Source organism: Rhinatrema bivittatum, chromosome 11 (assembly GCF_901001135.1).
Source record: "Rhinatrema bivittatum chromosome 11, aRhiBiv1.1, whole genome shotgun sequence".
Classification (NCBI taxonomy): domain Eukaryota; kingdom Metazoa; phylum Chordata; class Amphibia; order Gymnophiona; family Rhinatrematidae; genus Rhinatrema; species Rhinatrema bivittatum.
In genome coordinates, this window is record NC_042625.1 from 34176911 (window position 1) to 34194799 (window position 17889).

At 44.0% G+C, this 17889-nt stretch overlaps 1 protein-coding gene across 2 annotated transcripts in view; it reads left to right on the forward strand.

Annotated features, from left to right (window-relative positions):
• CCDC62 (coiled-coil domain containing 62) overlaps nt 1-17889 on the forward strand; it is a 55362-nt gene that overhangs the window by 25173 nt on the left and 12300 nt on the right. For both annotated transcript variants that reach the window (XM_029619868.1, XM_029619870.1), the window contains exons 8-10: nt 467-555; nt 3820-3920; nt 11362-11530. In XM_029619868.1, the coding sequence (XP_029475728.1) occupies nt 467-555; nt 3820-3920; nt 11362-11530 (359 nt within the window). The remainder of the gene's footprint in view (nt 1-466; nt 556-3819; nt 3921-11361; nt 11531-17889) is intronic.

The following is a 17889-nucleotide window of genomic DNA, read 5'->3' on the forward strand; positions in this document are numbered from 1 at the left end:
GTTGCCCTTTGACTTGTTCCTTTGGTGCGAGATGTACGGTGTCCCACGGTTCCCCTGCGATAGATATAAAGGCAGGCAGCAAAGTAAGTAGAGCAGCAGCTGCTCCCACAATGGAAAAGGGAGCTGCTCCAGGCACAGGTATCATTTGAGGATACCTTGGGCATAGGGAACACAATTTGAACTTCGCAGACCATTTTCAAGGGGCAGTAACTCTGAGGATAAAGTTCTTTTAAACCAGAAAACTTAGTAAATGCGACCCAACAGTCCTAGTTTGAGCTCATATCTGGAGCATCACGCATTTTCACAAAATGACTTTTCAGCTGGGCGCAAGTGCTCTGCAGTGCTATTCTGTATAGACTCTTAACTTTGTGTCTGAACTTTTTCTCTATATATTTGAAAAGTAAACGTTTTTTTTATCTTCCTATTCCTGTGGAGAAATGTAATACTTTGTCATCTTATTGCAAAGCTGAAAGTGAGAAGCGCAAAGATCAGTTACTTGAATTGGCAAAATCAAAACAAGATCGCACGGATGCAGAACTGCACGTCCTGCGGAAGGTAGGACCGATCATTTCATCTCTTCAGGCATGTGACCAGTGAGAGAAATAAGTCTAAAATGATAAAATAGTTGCCATGGGACCAGCTTGTGTATTTTATGGGGCTTAAGATTAGCGATCTGACTGGTGGCTGCTTAAATGAGGCTCCCTGGTATTGCATGGCAGTAATCATTTATCATTGACCTAGAGCTTTCAGTGTATAAATTGCCATACAAAGTACAGTGCATAGTCATAAGGACCCTACCCCAAAACTAATACAGTGCTAAAACTGTGCATGGGGGTATTAAGTGATGGAAGGAAATGATATTGAGACATGGGTCTCTCAAATTTCACAGCTCTGGGTACTATCCTCCTCGCCCTGGGCGACAGCACCAGCTTTTTAATTATAGCACTGCTCACATTCAATGAAACCTTAGGGCCAGATTTTCAAAGGGATATGCGCGTACCCCCTGAAAACCTGGCCCAAAAACACTCCCTGCGCGCGCCGAGCCTATGTTGCATAGGTTTCCGGCGCGCGCAAGTCCCGGGGCTTTCCTGGGGGGGGGGGTGCGTTTCGGGGGGCGTGACACGTTCATCGCGTCATCCGGGGCGGTGCCATGGACGTGGTTTCGGCCCGGGGGCGTTCTGGGGCTTGGCCGCGGCCTCCGGACCAGCGACCGGACAATGGAGCCCGGCGCGCACAAAGTTATGCCTGCTTCGAGCAGGCGTAACTTTCGTGATAGAGGTGGGGGGGGTTAGATAGGGCCGGGGGGGGTGGGTTAGGTAGGGGAAGGGAGGGGAAGGTGGGGAGAGGGCGAAGGAAAGTTCTCTCCGAGGCAGGCTGCGAGCTCGGCGTGCACAGGCTGCCGATTTTGGGCAGCCTTGCATGCGCCGACCCCGGATTTTAATGGATACGCGCGACTACGCACGTATCTATTGAAATCCTGCGTACTCTTGTTCGTGCCTGGTGCACAGATTTATAAAATCTGCCCCTTAGTATAGTAATAAATGGTCAGTGAACAAAGAACTGTATAAGGAAAAGAAAACCTGCATGTTTGTTTTAGCTATACATTTTTTGTCATGGAAGAGGAAGATTTGTTTGTGTTTTTTTTTTGTATATTTAAAGTTTATTAATGTACCAAAACAATGCAACCAGCAGTATATAATAAGGCACGTAAGTATTGTATGCTAACAAACAAGGCAGTACAGATATTTGAATATCCCCCACCTTTGCACCCCTTATTTCTCTCTCCCACCCTCAAGCTGGAAGTACAGGTAAAAATGCAGCATCCTACATGCAAAAACTCATCAGTATAATAAAGTAAAATAAAATAGAACTTCTGCGTTTATTCCCCAATCAATTATTATTGGCTACCCATGTTTCATAAGGAGTCCAGACGTCACTGAAACGCTTGAGGTTATTGCGTAAAGCTGTCAGTTTGTCCATATAGTGAAACAAACTTTACTCTTCCTTGTAATGATGCAAGAATTGGGGCATTGGTATTTTTCTATCTGCCTGCTATTTCCACATCTTGCTACGATATGGAGCATCAGTTTCAACTTTTTAAGTGAACCTTGTGGTATGATTGACAAGAAGAAAAACTTGGGGCCCAGTGGAACTGTTGTTCAACATTTTCCTCCAGCAAAGTTTTCTTTTTTTTTGGTTTGTTTTTTTTTTTACAATTTTTCAGAAACACCAAATTTTCTAAATTTCCCATGCCAAAGAGTACCAATATACCCACATAGTCACCAACAATCCTTTGATACTGATGGATACATTTGATATAAATTTACTTGATGTTAAGTATCAGCGATAAAACACTTTTTTTATATCCATTTTCTACAATCCGTACTGATACAGGACCCCTTGGCGGTATTATTATAACATTGATCCTACATATCCAACTTCTAATTCCTCTCCCAATCAATTTCCCAGTCTCGTATGTGCTGAAGCTTGTTTGTTTGGATCCTGGAGACAAAAGTTTTATATAAGTTAGATATCAGCCCTTTCCCTGTACGTACCAGGATCAGTCCAGACTGCTGGGTTATGCCTCCCGTCCAGCAGATGGAGTCAGAGAGAAACTGAAAAGGCACCACTCATATACCCTGGTGCGCCCCCTGCGATCCTTCAGTATATCTCTGACTCCAGCAGATGAGAGAGCATAACCTGCGGTCCTGATCTCCTGTAAATTCTCAGAACCACCTTTTGCACACAATATCTCAAAAGATGTTAAGGATCTTTGTTACTCCATATAGTATCTGCTTAATGGATAGGACATGCCTGATTTGTAAATAAGGATTATCAATCCTTCTCCCTCAAGCCATACTTGACTTACATATCCTCAAAAGGCAAAACTTTCCCCTGAGAGTAAAATTGTCTCCTCTTATCTAACCCCATTCTTGCCCAAATCCTCCAAAGAGGCAAAGGGATATCTGACAGTTGAATGCTTTCGCTTACCCCTAGAGGAGATTCACTCAATAGGCCTTTATACCTATCCCACAACTTAAACAAATGAATTACGAATGGATTAGATATTTTTTGACCCCTCATCCTTTTGGTCTGGGATACCCTCTCGAAAATCTCATGGCACAGGTCCCCAGCATAGCTTGCTCCAATGCTACCCGTTTTTTACCTTCTCCCCTACTGTGCCACGCCCACAACCCTCTCGGCTGTGCAGCTACATAATGTTGTTTAAAATTAGGGACCGCAAGACCCCATCAATTTTTCTTCTGAATGAGATTTCCTGGGCTATTCTAGGTGGGCATAGTTTCCAAATAAATCCAGAACTTCTGCATTGTAACAGCTCTCGAAACCCATCGGAGAGAGCAACGTTTGGAAGAGGTAAAGCCATCTTGGGAATAATGTCATTTTAACCCCGCCATTCTTCCAAACCTAAGGAAATGAATTATTTTCCCACACCTCTAAATCCCTCATTGATCTCCTTTAAAAATAATTATATTCCTCTTAAGTTCCCCATTCTACTACAATACAAACTCACAAATACCGAATACAACCCTTAGACCATTGAAAAGGGAATGCTGATTTCAAACGCTCTGATCAGGGGGGCAGGTTATCATTCAAAATCTCAGATTTTCTGTTATTTACTTTAAAACTAGATACTTGCCAAAAGCCTCCAATTCTGTCAGCAAAATAGAGAGTGTGAGAAATGGTTATGATATCGTCATGCTTTACTTTCTTGAAATGGAAATGCCGAAGGAACTGTTTTTTATGGAACTACAACTCTTCTAGCAGTTTGATTAATACTTTATCAATCTCCATAAACAGGTGTATATAAAACAGCAGCATGACCTGCAGTTTCTCCATCTTAACTTGGAGAGCTCCCAGGAACTAATTCAGAAACACGAACGGGAGTTGCAAGAACTCAGGTGAGCTGTTGCTTGCTGTAAGAGAGAATCTAGCACCGTATTTGCCATTTTTATTAGTTTGAAAAATGGGTAACCGTAAGGAAGGTAGGTATTAGAGGCTGTTGTGTACATGCTTGATGCCAGCCTGCTAATCTGGTGTTAACACCTGACCAGAGAACAACTGCTGGTCTTACAGCGTTCTTCACATAGCATTATAGAAAAGAGCAGAAATCGTGTCCACCCCCCACAGGGCCAGGCTGGGAGGTGAGAACAAAAGGGCTTCCTCAGTGTGCTTGTGCTCTTAGCATTGACTGTTCAGAGAAAACATATATATTTTATTTGAGAATGGATTCCCTTTTTTCCCCCAGATTTCTCTAGGCATCATAGTGGATAATACTTTAAAATCGGCTCAGTGTGCTGCAGCAGTCAAAAAAGCAAATAGAATGTTAGGAATTATAAGGAAGGGAATGGTTAATGGAACGGAAAATGTCATAATGCCTCTTTATCGCTCCATGGTGAGACCGCACCTTGAATACTGTGTACAATTCTGGTCGCCGCATCTCAAAAAAAGATATAATTGAGATGGAGAAGGTACAGAGAAGGGCAACCAAAATGATAAAGGGGGATGGAACAGCTCCCCTATGAGGAAAGGCTGAAGAGGTTAGGGCTGTTCAGTTTGGAGAAGAGACGGCTGAGGGGGGGATATGATAGAGGTCTTTAAGATCATGAGAAGTCTTGAACGAGTAGATGTGACTGTTATTTACACTTTTGAAAAATAGAAGGACTAGGGGGCATTCCATGAAGTTAGCAAGTAGCACATTTAAGACTAATCGGAAAACATTTTTTTTCACTCAACGTACAATAAAGCTCTGGAATTTATTGCCAGAGGATGTGGTTAGTGCAGTTAGTGTAGCTGGGTTCAAAAAAGGTTTGCATAAGTTCTTGGAGGAGAAGTCCATTAATGGCTATTATTCAAGTTTACTTAGGGAATAGCCACTGCTATTAATTGCATCAGTAGCATGGGATCTTCTTGGTGTTTGGGTAATTGCCAGGTTCCTGTGGCCTGGTTTGGCCTCTGTTGGAAACAGGATGCTGGGCTTGATGGACCCTTGGTCTGACCCAGCATGGCAATTTCTTATGTTCTTATGTTCTTTCTCACTCCCTTTACTTCCCGGATGTTGATGTCAAACCAGTAGTTAAAACCTATCCAACCAGAAAAAATGCATGCGGTTGAAATGCAACCTGAGGATTTTAATGTTAAAACAGAGTGCTATCTTCTTTCAAAGGCAGAGCATCATTTTTAAATAGTTTTGTTTGTGACTCAGGTACTCTCTAACTTTGTATGGCTCCTCGTGGTGCCTCTTTGGGAGGGAGCATGTGACTCCCTGTGAGATTCTACAGGACCCCCGAGCACGGCTGGAGACAAAAACCAGGAATCTGTTGGAAAGTGCCGAGCCTTGAAAAATGGCAAAAATATAACTTATTTAGCAGTTTTTTCCTATTTTGAAGGTGTATAGCAATACATCAGGGGTGGAAAATTCTGTACCTCAAGGTTTTCAGGATCTCTATGAGATACAATGAAAACAGTGCATGCAAATGTATGTAAATTTCTCAATTATATTTATTATGAAATTCCTGAAAACCAGGCTTGTTTTTGTGGTGCCTGAGAACTAGTTGGCCACCTCTGCAATACATTTTAGTTCTGTATGCCCCAGGAAGTATTCCAGACCAGTTACTTAAGTTATTTAATGATCTCTAAATGTACATAATGTGTTTATATTCAAACTCTAACATTTAGTCATGAATTTTTGAGGAGTGATTTGTAATGTAACTAATCTGCAATTGATGTTTAATCTGTGCAAGCGTTTATTGCAAACTTTTTAAAATGTTTGTTTTAACAATTCGCATACAGTCAGATCCGTATTCACATAAAATGTGAATTTGTACATGCCATGAAAATTCCAAGGCAGTAGAAAAAATATAGCAAATCACATGCCAAAGGATACAAGAATTAATAATTAACAGTAGATCTCCCTTCTGCAAATGTTCTCATGTAATATTTCAGGGCGCAGAGGGTACCCCATGAAACGTCTTAACGTTCCCAAATGGCATCATTTTTCAATATCAGCTGTACCTCTTGTTTGAGGCCTCCGGTTATCCATACTAAGACTAATTTTCTACCTGAAGGCAATTGTAAACCGGGCTGCCAGAAGCAATTGAGAAATCAAAGCTCTGCTCCTCACGGGTATCCCTGAACCTGACCGTTTGCCAAGCAGTCCTAGAGCTCGAAATAAATGAAAAGGGTTTTCAAGAATATCAGATATTTCCTGACATAGCTGTCCAGAACTGAGTAATCCCAGGACACTTCCACCACATATGTAGATAGGAGCCCAATGCCCCACACCCCCTCCAGCAGCTGCAAAGTAACATGTCCTGGGTAAAAATCTAATCGTTAGTTTTAGTCTTTCGCCACGTGTAAAATTTTATGTGCCGAAACCCACAGATGCTTCTAATTCTCAGTAAGCAAGAGACGCTGATCCTCGTTCCATTTAGCAATAAGTCGGGGATCAGTACTGCACCCAAATTTAGCCAGCAGAATACCTCGATATGAGTGAGAGAACTCTTGACTTCGCGTCCACGTCAATAAAATAGGATCCAATTAATTCGGGTGTTTGAGGAGGTTGTGTCAAACTCAACCTATTCCTGCAAAACTGGAAGTACAAGGCTCTTCAGCCTTCAACTCTTCCCTTAGATAGGTAAAAGACTTAATCTCAAGTCATCCCACAACTGCGCAGCAAACATCAGACCCTGCCTAGCCCAGTCCCGATATCTTCGCAAAAATCTGAGTCCAGATAATCCAGGATTTTGGAAGATGGGAGAGAGAGGAGACCAGTTTTTCCTCAGCAAGTCCAAGGTGCTGAAGGACCTCTCTCCACACTCCAACCATATGGGCCAGAAGAGGACTACAGACATATCGTTCAAATGAAAGGAGAGGAAAGAAAGTAACCACCAGCCTCCCACCAGCACCTTTTCACAGAAGAACCAAGCAGGAAGCCCTCCCTCTTGAAATCAGGATTTCAGACACTGCAGTCTGGCAGCCCAATAGTAGTAATGGACATTTTAGGAGTCCATACCACCTTGCTGTTTGGGCTGCCACAGGGTGTTAAGTTTTTATTTCTCATGGGTCGGTGTTGCCAAACCAGTTTCAACATTCTACCATGCAGCTCATCGGAAATCGCAGCAGGGACCCTGCATGGCAGGTGCTGAAAAAGGGACAGCAAACAAGGGAGAATGTGTTCCTTTTGATCAGATTGATCTTGCCAGCCCAGGATGTTGTCAAGTCTTCCCATTGCATTAAATCAGTTCTAATAGTAGCCAATATAAGCGAGTAGTTAGCCATAAATAAATCTTTGGGAGAAGGAACAATCCTAATCTCAAGGTTACATAAACCCACTCCTTGCTGTTTTAAAAATGGACAGCTCCCGAGGAATCTGCATGCCAGGCTTCAGTGGGAAAATTTCCCACCTGGAATAATTCACCGATTATTCCAAAATCTCCCCCTACTGGCGAAGAACATTCATAAAGATCAGGACCAGATTTCTGAGGGTCTGTGATGTTCTACAGCACATCATCCGCATAGAATGAAATTTTATGCTCTAGACTTCCCACCTTAAGCACTTTGGTCCTTGCTCTCCGGATGGCAAAGTCAAACAGCAAGGGCGATAGGGGGGCATCCTCGTACCTCTCTGAATATCAAAGAAAGGAGGACGAGAAATGTTGATGTGCAGTCCGGCTCTCGGCTTAGCATAAAGGGGTTGTATCCAATTGATAAATCTCTCGAGAAGCCCAAAATACTCTAAAGTGGCAAATAGGGTGTATTGGCCTTATCTATTGAAGGCTTTATCGGCATCCAGAGAGATCAACCCTGCAGTACTGTTGAATTTGCCACCTGCAAGATATGAAAGCCTTCATGTATTTGCTGTAGACCACCTTCCTTTTATAAATCCAGTTCGATCACTATGAACCAATACCGGCATACAATGCTCAAGACGAAGTTGCAGAATCTTTGCTAAAATCTTTATATTGGAGTTTATCAGAGATATAGGCTGAGAAGAACTACACTCCACACTGCCCTTTCTCTTTTTGAGAAATGAGGGGAAATAGTGGTATTGGCCAGAGCAGCTGGCTGAAACCCTTGACCAGCTGCATTATATAGACTTATAAGAAATAAAGCTAATTCCTCCAAAAAGGTTTTACAAAAACCTACGTGGTACCCATCCAGACCTGGACACTTCCCCTTAGAAAGAGCAGCCACCGCTCTAGTGCCGTGATAGGAGCAGACATAGGTCCTACACGACTCGGTACTTTTAGGGAGATACAAAGAATCCAGAAAAGAGCTAAGCGCTATTTATTGCATATGCTTAAATCTTAAAGGTGCATAAAATCAGGGTTTATATAAATGTCCTGAAATTTTAGAGAAAAAGTTAATTGTTTTAAGAAAAATACAGGGATAATAAATACCATCTCATTTTATTGAGAATATCACATGTTATGTCAAAGAATTTTTCATACAGCATTCCTGAACTTTTAGTTGCTGTATGCCGACATTAGCCAAATGATTGAACTTTGAAGAGTTGTCCTTTTTGTTGATAAATGAGTACAGAAATATTACCCAAACAAAATGTAGGTGTTTATTTACAACCTGCTGGCAGTATCTTCAGCCAACATATTCCAGAACAAAATACAACCGAAAAGACAGGAGCAAAGAAATTCCTCCTGTTTTTTTAAATAAATTGACTTTAAAAAAAAAAATAAGAAAAGAATCTCTCAAAACAGAGAAAAATGTTTTATATCTTGAATGAACTTCTTGGGAATGCGTAACTGGACCTGTAGGTTTTGTTGACTCTTCATTTGGGGGCTTTTGAATTTCGGCACGGTGTGATAGTGAGTTATCACTGGCAGTGGCTTGTAGAAAGGGGCGCCAGACTGAGAGCAGAAAGGAGCGGCTTATCCTGCCAGATTTCGCCTTTCCTAATACATGATCTCCAGTCTCATCCTGGCACACAGCCTGCTGGCCTTCAGATTGAATCCTTTGGCTGACCCTGCCCTAAAATAAGTTAAAACACGTTTTATTTGTAAAGCTGCTATTGACCTTTGCTCCTATGCTGCTATTTTAATGTGCTGTGAACAGCTTTGGATGAATCTTGCATTCAAAAAGGCAGGTAATAAATCCAAAAAAAATAAATAAAACCGGAAGGGGGGGACCTTGAAAGCCTCATTTTGGCCTGGGCCACATTTTAGCTGTATTGTATGCTGTCTATATGTGGCTTTTTCTGGCACACACCATCTTGATGCTGGAGGAAGCAGGAAGCCCGTGCCACTCAGCAAGAGCTGGGTCGCCCCATGGCTGTGATTCAGTAGTGGCCTGAACCACTGTTTTTCAAATTGTTCTAAAGGCAGCACTGACTTGGAAGACCCTTTGTATTTATTTATTTATTTTTTAACACTTTATTTATAAAACAGACCAATGTAAGATGGTATAACTCTCAACATAGAGTGTACGAATCAGATAAATATAATTCACCATAATATCTCTCCTTGTCGTTTAGCTCGCCCACATACTCTGCCCGATATCATCTGTTTCCCCTTCTTGACTCTTTTTAAACTTCCAATAAAGTCCCCATAAATTCTTCGTACACACACGGGTCTTCTTTAAAGCAGACGTATGTTTTTCCAGTGCAGCAGTGTCCATGTACCTGTTGATTCCATTGGGCAATTGAGGGTGTTAACCTCCAGGATGTGGCAGTTGCATAGCGTGCTGCATGAATTAGATGGCCACACAGAGCACGCTGATATCTATCGAGGTTCACCTTCTTTCCCCAGCCCCATTAAACACATTTTAGGATGGAAACGCACCCGACACAAAATTCGAATCACTACCTTAGAAGAGACCCTTTAAATTTAAGGGTCATCTGTAAGCTAAAGTGAAAACAATAATGCAGGTTACCATGAGCTACCGAGCCATATCCCGATGAATAGCACGAAAGGATCAGTCTGTAATAGGAACATTAAAAATGCTAGCTATGTGTTTTGTTTTGTTTTTTTTGGGGGGGGGGGGGGGGGGAATTTGTCCCAAAGGATTGATGTGCCTTACTTATGGCTGTCTTCTTTTTCCATATCTCTTACATAAAATAAAATTAATCAATACAGATACTTATTTTTGCTGTTTATTGCTTCTGCATATGATTTATATTTGGGCCTCATCTTAGAGAGGGCTGTGTTCACTTTTAAACCATGAAAATGGCAAGGAAAATGAAGTTGGTCGATATTTATCTTTGTCAGTCTGGAACTGCCCAGACCCTTTATAGAAGAGATCCCATTATGTCTCATGGAACACAGGCAGTTAAGTATACCAGGAATGGGGAGAAGGCAGGTCATGGAAAGGATTATTAAATAAAGTGTGAGACAGAAAAGATATCTTAATAGGTCCTAAAATGTCAGATGAAATTTGTGTTAGGTAAAGCAAATGTAATTGGTTGACTGTCTAGGAAACTGAGGAACTTGCCTTGCATTGTCACCGAGCTGAACAGTGAAGCACATTGCCGTGTCTGCTGTTTACATGATGTTCAGTGAACATGACCAGCTGATACAGAAAGATGTGGTATGGAGACTTATCTCCCTCCCAGGGACCCTCACAGTCCTGCATTCTTGGCATCAAAATGAAGGGAGAAAAGAAAGCAACAGATTGTCCATGGTCTTTGCAGGCCGAGTCCTAAAACTTGCTATGCTAGAGCCTGCACGATCTGGTGAAGTCTGCTGGATAACCTTGCATTCTATGTAATCTTTGGGGGAGGGGCTTCTAGTTGTTACCACCTACGTTGTTTTTCTTTAATGTAAAATATGCCATATTGTTTCTTTATAATGTTGGCCCAGGTACACTCTGCATCCACACTGATTAAAATAAACAGAATGCAAGAGGTTTTAAATCAATACATACCCTAAATCACCTGAATGTTTAAGGCTAAATTCTAGTTTGAAGTGATATTTTCAGGTGTGCTAACCTAAATGTGGTTAATACTGTGAAAACTGTTTATCTGTGTAGAAGATGTATGGTTGCAGTTTAAAAAATCTGGAATAGTTTTTTATTTTCTATTTATAATTTCACAGAAATGGTTCCAGAATAAAACTATTGAAGCATCAACTGATAAAATTTAAAACAAAAAAGTAAACTGGATAACTATTTGCAAAAATTAATACAAGAAAAACAAAACAAAAAAAAAGTTGGGAGGCTTTAGATTAAAAAAAAAAAGCCACAATCTGAGCAACAATGCATAGAAAATGATATAACAGCATAATCATCACATCAGGCACACAAGAATTTGAGGTGAGAAGTGGAGATGAGACAGGTGAAATAATGATTTAGGATGTTTTTAATGTATTTATTTTACTTTATTTGTTACAGTACAGACTCTTTAGACCTGACTTCTCTTGGCTTGGACTCGCCTTTGTGTTACAAGTCATCTCTGAAAGAGAGAGAGGGGCATGAAGAGAGTGCAGACCCGTCCATGGATGAGAGCACCTCCCTAGTGATGCAGCCAACACGCAGAGACTTCAGTCCCACCACCGGCCAGGTTAGCACTTCTCAATCTGATGACAAATGTCTGCTCTGTTTTCTTTCTTTCTTTCTCTCTCTCCCCCTCCCTCCATTGGCCCATTTATAGATCACAGCAGTTTACAAAGAGACATTCATAATTACAACACAGTTAACAGACAAATATAGTTTCAGGGGTGGTATGCAAAGGCAGGCATTTATCTATCAAATCTCTCAAATCCTATTTTCTAGTACATATTAACATTGAACTAGAACAAAAGATAATGAAGATATGAAGTTATGGTTTTCAAGTCTTAGTGAGTTGTTTTGAGGATCTTGCATTCTATTTGATATTCTTATACAAAGATGGTGGTTATTTATTTTTTTTCTTGTGTCTGGGCATCTGCCTTAATCTGTCACAAGTGGAGCAGTGGCTTAAAAATAATACATTTCCAAGCGTGTAGCCAGATGGACTCAGGACCAGCAGATGAAGACGGAGTCAGGTTTCAGAGCTGACGTGTCAGTATTTCTCCGTCTCCAGCAGATGTAGACATGCTTTTCCTATGGGGATCGCTATACCTTTTTGGAAGAAGAAATTCTACATTTAAATTGGGGAACAGATTGAGCCCCGCTTTCCTGCAGTGATACCTAAAGGTCCCTGCCCCAGTTGAGAATTCCTGAGGTGATTTCCAACGTCCCTCAGAGGTGAGCCTTGGTCCAGTAGCCGGTTCCCGGCATGGACTTTGCTACTCAAGCAGCTGAAAGTCAGCGGATGCAGGAAGCAGAGCGCGGCGGTGATGACTAGAGCCCTCCTCCCTCGCAGCTGGAGACGGTCTATGTACTCAGCCGGTAAGCGTTGAACCCAGGTAACCTTTAAAAAAAAAAAAAAAAAAGAGAGAGATTTACCTTCAGAGAAGAGGGTTTTTGGTAAGACTTCATGTGGTCTCCCTGGTTGGTGCGCCATACCGACAATGTTTCTGATGCCGTTGGGGTAAGAGGAACTTAACTTCTGAGCGGGTTGAGGCCCCCCCCCAAAGCTTGGTAGGCCACGGTGGCACCATCTTGCGAGCGTCTTTGTGCATCTTATATTTCCCACCATAGGGCGTCTGCTCTGCGCACATGCATCGCGTGCATAACATTGTGCACATACTTAAGCGCACAATAAAGTAAACACAGAATATAGGAAAAGCCGGGCTCACGGGCTGTGCGTACCTTTGCCACATGCCGCTTAGGCGCTCAAAATTTGTTACCGCCGCCAATGGCGCCGGCAGCCAAAAACCATAAGTGCCTTGCTCTCTGCATTGCTTGTCATATTGGGGCTTCTCAGCCTGACCTGGATTCCAATTTGTGTCAGCATTGTGAGAAAGACTAAGGGGATTTGGCCTCCCTGGACTGCTGAGCCTGGCTCCTCCCATTCAGATGATGGATTGGCAGCCTTAAGTGGAAATATTCTGGATCAGAGTAACCCCTTGGCTGGGTTTTCCATGGGAGAGGGAAACTCAGCTGGGCCCACCCCAGTTCCCCCTGGGCTAGGCATGGACCCAGAGGCCTTTTCTTGGGTGGAATTTTTCCAGGGACTACAGGCCTTTATACAGGCTCAGTCTACTTCCTCGCTTGCCCCTGTCCAGATGGAATCCTAGCCGGTCCCCTCTCCCTCTCCCATTCCTGTTGGCAGACCTCGAGACATGCCCCGCCTGACCAAGAGTATCGCTAGTGGGGACCCTGATGGCACAGACGAAAAGCAAGATCCCATGGAAAAAGGGGAAATTCCCTTGGGATTAGAACCGTATTGAACCATGTTATGCTGCTTTCATAGAGATGAATTGCCAGCCTTGGTTTCCCAGTCCCTGAAAACGCTGGGAGTTCTTGGAGCAGAATCTGACGGAATCAAAGAAGAATCCCATTCTAATTTCCTTGTGCAAAGCCTCTTGCTACTTCCTAGTACTGGAAGTCATCCAGGAATTGAGTGACCTGGAATGGGATGCCCCAGAAGCACGTTTTAAAGGGGGCCGGTCGTTAGAAGCTCTATACCCACTGGATCCAGCAATGAGAGAACGTTTGCGTTTCCCTAAAGTGGATGCACTGGGTCTGCGCTGTCTCTAAGGGAACAACTATCCCAGTGGAGGGAGGAGCAGCCTTAAAGGATGCGCACGATAGACAGTTGGAGTCTATCCTTAACCAAGCCTTTGACGCAGTACAACTACCTTACAGATTGCTTCTTGTTGTGCCCTGGTAGCGCATTCATGCCTACTTCTCTTCTGAGGAGGTAGATGACTCTGAGTGAACCCCAGAGCAGCTATGGAACCCGCTGCCACCTTTTTAGCAGACATGGGCTTGGATTTAGTCTGTAATTCAGCCAGAGGAGTGGCCTCAGTGGTAGCGGCCAGAAGACATATATGGCTGCGGAATTGGTCAGCCGACACAACCTCCAAGGAAAACCTTACAAAAGATTACTCTTATTTGAAAACGAATGGGAAAAACTGGCCAGTAAATGGAGTGAATTTCCAGTCCCCTGGCTACTGGAAGATAAGAGGAAGCAGTTGTAGTGCCCCTCACCTATGAGGGGCTGGTCCAGGGGCTCTCAATTTTTCTGCCCCTACAGAGCCTCAACATTTCAGAGGTCTCGGCCCTTTGGAAGAACTCTGTCCTTTCATAGTCAACAGCCCAAGAGAAGGGGCAGTTTTGAGTTCAGGATCGTCCCGAACATCCCAATGAAATTTTACTGACCCATCTTCGACTGTCTCTCTTACCAAAGGTGGGTCGAGATCACTTAGGACAAGTGAGTACTGGAAGTCATACGAGAAGGATATGTGCTGGAATTTCACAGCACTCCTCGGGACGTATTCATGATGTCTCCTTGCCACTCACAGCACAAAAAGTAGGCAGTGGAGATTACTCTCTAAAGGTTCCTCAGGATGAGGGCTGAAATCCCAGTACCTACGCCCTAGGAAACTACAGGGCGTTATTCCATCTATTTCATCGTACCCAAGAAGGAAGGTTCATTTCACCCCGTCCTGGACCTCAAGAGTGTCAACTGTCACCTTGAGTGAGTCATTTCTGCATGGAAACCTTACACTCTGATACTGGCCTTACAATCGGGAGAGTTTCTAACCTCCTTGGACCTATTCAAGGCCTACCTATATATTCCAATCCGTCAAGAACACCAACGCTTCCTATGGTTTGCCATACTGGGACACCATTATCAGTTCCAGGCAGTGCCCTTTAGCCTAGCCACCGCCCCAAGAAGGAAGGAATCCTGGTGTATCCGTAGTTAGACAACTGGTTGATCTGGGTCAAGTCTATGAAAGAAAGTCTCCGGGTGACCAATAGGGTGACCACCTTGCTTCAGGAACTCTGGTAGTAAATCTAGACGAGCAGTCTCAAGCCTTCCCAATCGTGGGAGTATCTGGGAGTCTGGTTCGACACCAGGCAGGGCAAGGTCTTCCTCCTGACCACACAGATATGGAAGTTGATGTCCCAGGTGTGTCAGTTGATGACCACAATACACCTGACGGTGTGGAGCTATCTCCAAGTTCTTGGAACCTTGGAAGTACTGTCGTGGGTGAGAGCACACATGCACCCACTTCAACACTTGCTGCTGTCACGTTGGAACCTGCAGTCTCAAGACTATTTGATTCGGCTCCACTTACCAATGGGAGTCTGCTCTCACCTCAAGTGGTGGTTGCAGGAGGCTCATCTGAGCAGAGAGGTGTCCCTGTCCTCCCCAAAATGGCTGGATCTTACAGTGGATGTGAGTCCCCAGGGCTGCGGAAATCCCTTTCAGGAACGTATGGCCCAGGGACGTTGGACGGAGGAAGAGGCCCTCTGGAACATCAATCGCTTGGAAGTCCGAGCAGTGAGGCTGGCGTGCTTGCAATTCAGCTGCAGACTCCAAGGTCAAGTGGTCTGCATAAAGTCTGACAACGCAACAACAGAAGCCTACATCAACCGCCAGAGAGGAACCAATAGCCAGCAGGTGACTCAGGAGATAGACTTTCTTATGGAATGGGCGGAAATACATCTACAGATGATCTCAGCCTCACACATCGCAGAAAAAGACAACATCAGAGCAGACTTTTTAAGCAGGAGAGTCTGGATCCAGGACAGTGGGTGTTGTTAGCTGAAGCTTTTCAACTGATAGTAGGTTTCTGGAGCCTCCTGTCCATCGACCTGATGGCCGCATCTCACAATGCGAAGGTTCCCCAATTCTTCAGTTGCAGAAGATATCGGTGGTCTCTGGGGATTGACGCTCTCGTTCAGACCTGGCCAGAAGAAGTTACCATATGCCTTTCCTCCGTGACCCCTGCTGGGCAGGATCATTCACAGGGGATTAGCCCTACTAGTAGCTTCAGATTGGCTCAGGTGTTTGTGGTATTCAGATGTGCAGAGACTCCTGGTGGAGAGCCCCCTGTGCTTCCCACCACACAGGGTCTGGTCCTTCACGAGGATCTGACTCTATTCTGTCTTACAGTCTGGCCCTTGAGAGGGCTCACCTGATGAAGCAAGGATATTCTTTGGTGGTAATTGCCACCTTATTCTGTGCTTGGAAGTTCTCTACGTCCCTAGCTTATGTGTGGGGCTGGAGAGTATTTGAGGCCTGGTGCGAGGAACGCAGTGTACCCCCTTAGGCGGTCAAAATCCCACTTATTCTGGAATTTTTTCAGGACAGCTTGAATAAAGGTTTAGCCCTTAACTTCTTGAAGGCACTCACCTGTTTCAGGGAGTGAATGGAACCTCCCTGTCGGCTCATCCGGACGTGGCCCGTTTTCTGAAAGCGGTGAAGCGCCATCGGCCAACCCCTGCGGTGGCCGGTGCCCTTGTGGAATCTTAATCTAGTATTGGAATTTTTGGCAAACCGCTGCACAGTTTTTCTTAGTGTTTATTAACCTTGAAAACGGTGTTCCTGGTGGCTATGTGCGCAGCGCATTGCGTCTCTGAACCGCAGGCATTGTCAGGTCAGGAACTGTTCTTCTGGATGACTCCAGGAACGTTACAGCTTTGCACCGTTCCATCCTTCTTGCCCAAGGTAGTCTCGGAGATTCATTTGAATAGGTCCATTTCGTTGACTTCCATAGATAAGCACAGGGACGCGGAGGAATACCGCCGCCTCCATCCTTTTGGTGCAGTATCTAGTTTCAGAACCGGTCCGAAAGACAAGACCGCCTGTTTGTCCTTCACAGTGGAAGGAAGCAAGGCGAACCAGCTTCACGGCTTCCATAGCTCGCTGGATTAAGGAGGTGGTCACGGGAGCCTATGTGGAGGCAGGAAAGCCATTACCTCTTCAGGTTAAAGCTCATTCCACCAAGGCTCAGGCAGTCTCATGGGCGGAGGTCAGACTGCTGTCCCCTGTCAATATCTGCCAAGCAGCAACGTGGTCCTCCTTGCACACCTCCAGGTGTTCTAGTGCCTGGGCCTATAGGCCCGGGAGGACGCAGCCTTTGCAAGGGCAGTATTAACCGGACCACGGGCAGCTTCCTGCCCCGGTCAGGAGTAGCTTTTGTACATCCCATTGGTCCTGAGTCCATCTGGCTACATGCTAGGAAATGGAAAAATTACTTACCTGATGATGATTTAGTTTTCCTTAGTGTAGACAGATGGACTCAGCATCATGCCCTCGGCTGCCCAAGAACGGTGCCAAGGATTCACCCATGGAGTGGATATAGATTCCAAGAGATTACGGGTAAGCCATCATCCAGTCCCTAGATCAGGGCATCTATAATCTTATTGGGGCTCAGTGTTTGCTTGTGTACAGTTTAGAGATGTGCGGGTAAAAATTTAGTGTCTGGCTTCGTTTTGGGGGGGGACCCCCTCGTGGGAATTTTGTTTTTCCCGTGGTTCAGGGTTTTTTTTGCGGGGGGGGGGGTCCTGAATTTGGGTTAGTGCACGCTATTAGGATTAGCGCGCGCTAACTCAAAAATGAATTTTTTCCGAAAAAAATTCAATCGTTTTTCGGTTCTCCCAAACCATTCCGAATTAGGAAATTTCGTTGACATTGCCTAATTTGGGAAAAACGATTGCACATCCCTAGTACAGTTACGGTTATTGTTTTTCAATCAAGTTTTTTCCATAGTATATCCACAGTGGCTTTTAAAGAGAATACTGAAGGGCTGAGGTCACTGCAGGGCTGTATCTAGGGTGATATCAGCTTTGAAACCTGACTCCATCTGCTGGCAGGGGAGCAAAAACACATTGGTCCTGAGTCCATCAGTCTACATTAAGGAAAACGAAATTATCAGATAAGTAATTTCTCCAATAGATCATATTTCACGGTTGCCAACTCATTAATATTTTTTTCACTGATAATTTTGTTTATTTTATTGACATGTCTTACCATCTTCGCCTTAGGCATAACTGGACTTACTAGGTTGAGATTTGCCCCTTTGTACGCTGAGACAGTTT